The sequence below is a fragment of the Lottia gigantea genome (genome assembly GCF_000327385.1).
Source record: "Lottia gigantea unplaced genomic scaffold LOTGIsca_5941, whole genome shotgun sequence".
Taxonomy (NCBI): Eukaryota; Metazoa; Mollusca; class Gastropoda; family Lottiidae; genus Lottia; species Lottia gigantea.
In genome coordinates this window covers 427-1,975 of record NW_008710031.1, presented here as the reverse complement: position 1 = coordinate 1,975, position 1,549 = coordinate 427, and the positions used below count along the sequence as shown (strand labels likewise).

The 1,549-nt window shown below is 44.8% G+C and overlaps 1 protein-coding gene across 1 annotated transcript; it reads left to right on the top strand.

Annotated features, from left to right (window-relative positions):
• Positions 1 to 156: 156 nt before the first annotated feature.
• On the top strand, positions 157 to 1,086 carry LOTGIDRAFT_176894 (hypothetical protein; the record flags this gene model as incomplete). The annotated part of the gene is made up of 1 exon (XM_009063705.1): positions 157 to 1,086. A coding segment is annotated over one exon (930 nt), but the record flags the coding sequence as incomplete, so codon positions are not given.
• Positions 1,087 to 1,549: the final 463 nt, after the last annotated feature.

The window sequence follows — 1,549 nt, the reverse complement described above, 5'->3', positions numbered from 1 at the left end:
CACCATTTGTTACAAGGTCTTTACATAAGTTCACGAAGATCGTGTGTACTAGCCTGATAGCATTGATCTTTCCCGAAAATATCCGAACCAATTTACAGATTGGTCAATTGGGATAATGAGTAAACACCACCAGAAAATACAAATTATAACGCTCTAATGTTTTATGCCACTTCTGATGATGCCACTGCTTCCAATGCTGCTGCTCCTTCTGTTACCGATACTGCTGATGATGATGCTACTGCTTCCAATGCTGCTGCTTCTGTTACCGATACTGCTGATGATGATGCTACTGCTTCCAATGCTGCTGCTCCTTCTGTTACCGATACTGCTGATGATGATGCTACTGCTTCCAATGCTGCTGCTCCTTCTGTTACCTATACTGCTGATGATGCTACTGCTTCCAATGCTGCTGCTCCTTCTGTTACCGATACTGCTGATGATGCTACTGCTTCCAATGCTGCTGCTCCTTCTGTTACCGATACTGCTGATGATGATGCTACTGCTTCCAATGCTGCTGCTTCTGTTACCGATACTGCTGATGATGCTACTGCTTCCAATGCTGCTGCTCCTTCTGTTACCGATACTTCTGATGATGCTACTGCTTCCAATGGTGCTGCTGCTTCTGTTACCGATACTGCTGATGATGCCACTGCTTCAAATGGTGCTGCTGCTTCTGTTACCGATACTGCTGATGATGCTACTGCTTCCAATGGTGCTGCTGCTTCTGTTACCGATACTGCTGATGATGCTACTGCTTCCAATGGTGCTGCTGCTTCTGTTACCGATACTGCTGATGATGCTACTGCTTCCAATGCTGCTGCTGCTTCTGTTACCGATACTGCTGATGATGCTACTGCTTCCAATGGTGCTGCTGCTTCTGTTACCGATACTGCTGATGATGCCACTGCTTCCAATGGTGCTGCTGCTTCTGTTACCGATACTGCTGATGATGCTACTGCTTCCAATGGTGCTGCTGCTTCTGTTACCGATACTGCTGATGATGCCACTGCTTCAAATGTTTTTTTCCTGCTTTTACAGATTTTGATGGTCTTGATACTGATGATGTTGTTGCGCGTGATAATGAAGGTACTGTTGCTGGTGATACTGATTGTACTGTTGCTGCTTCTGGTGCTTTTGCTTCTGTTGCTGATACTACTGTTGCTGATGCTACTGTTGCAGATACTATTGTTGCTGATACTATTGCTTTTGATGGTGCTAATACTGATGATATTTACTGATACTTCTGATACGGCTGGTTTTGCTGCTGATACCGCTGGTGCTGTTGCTGCTGATACTGCAGCTACTGATGGAAATGTGGATGTTGCTGCTTCTGATGTTGCCGCTGCTACTGATACTTCTGTTTCCAATGATGATGATTCGGATTGTACCGTTGAAGCTGGTGCTGCTGCTGGCACTGGGATGATAATACTGATCACAACAAAGACGAAAGATAAAATTCAAGTTTACCTGATGGTTTTCCACTGATCATATCCATCCAGTTTGGTTCCATTGAAAGATCCACCAGCTAGATTGAGAAATGTTGGAAACC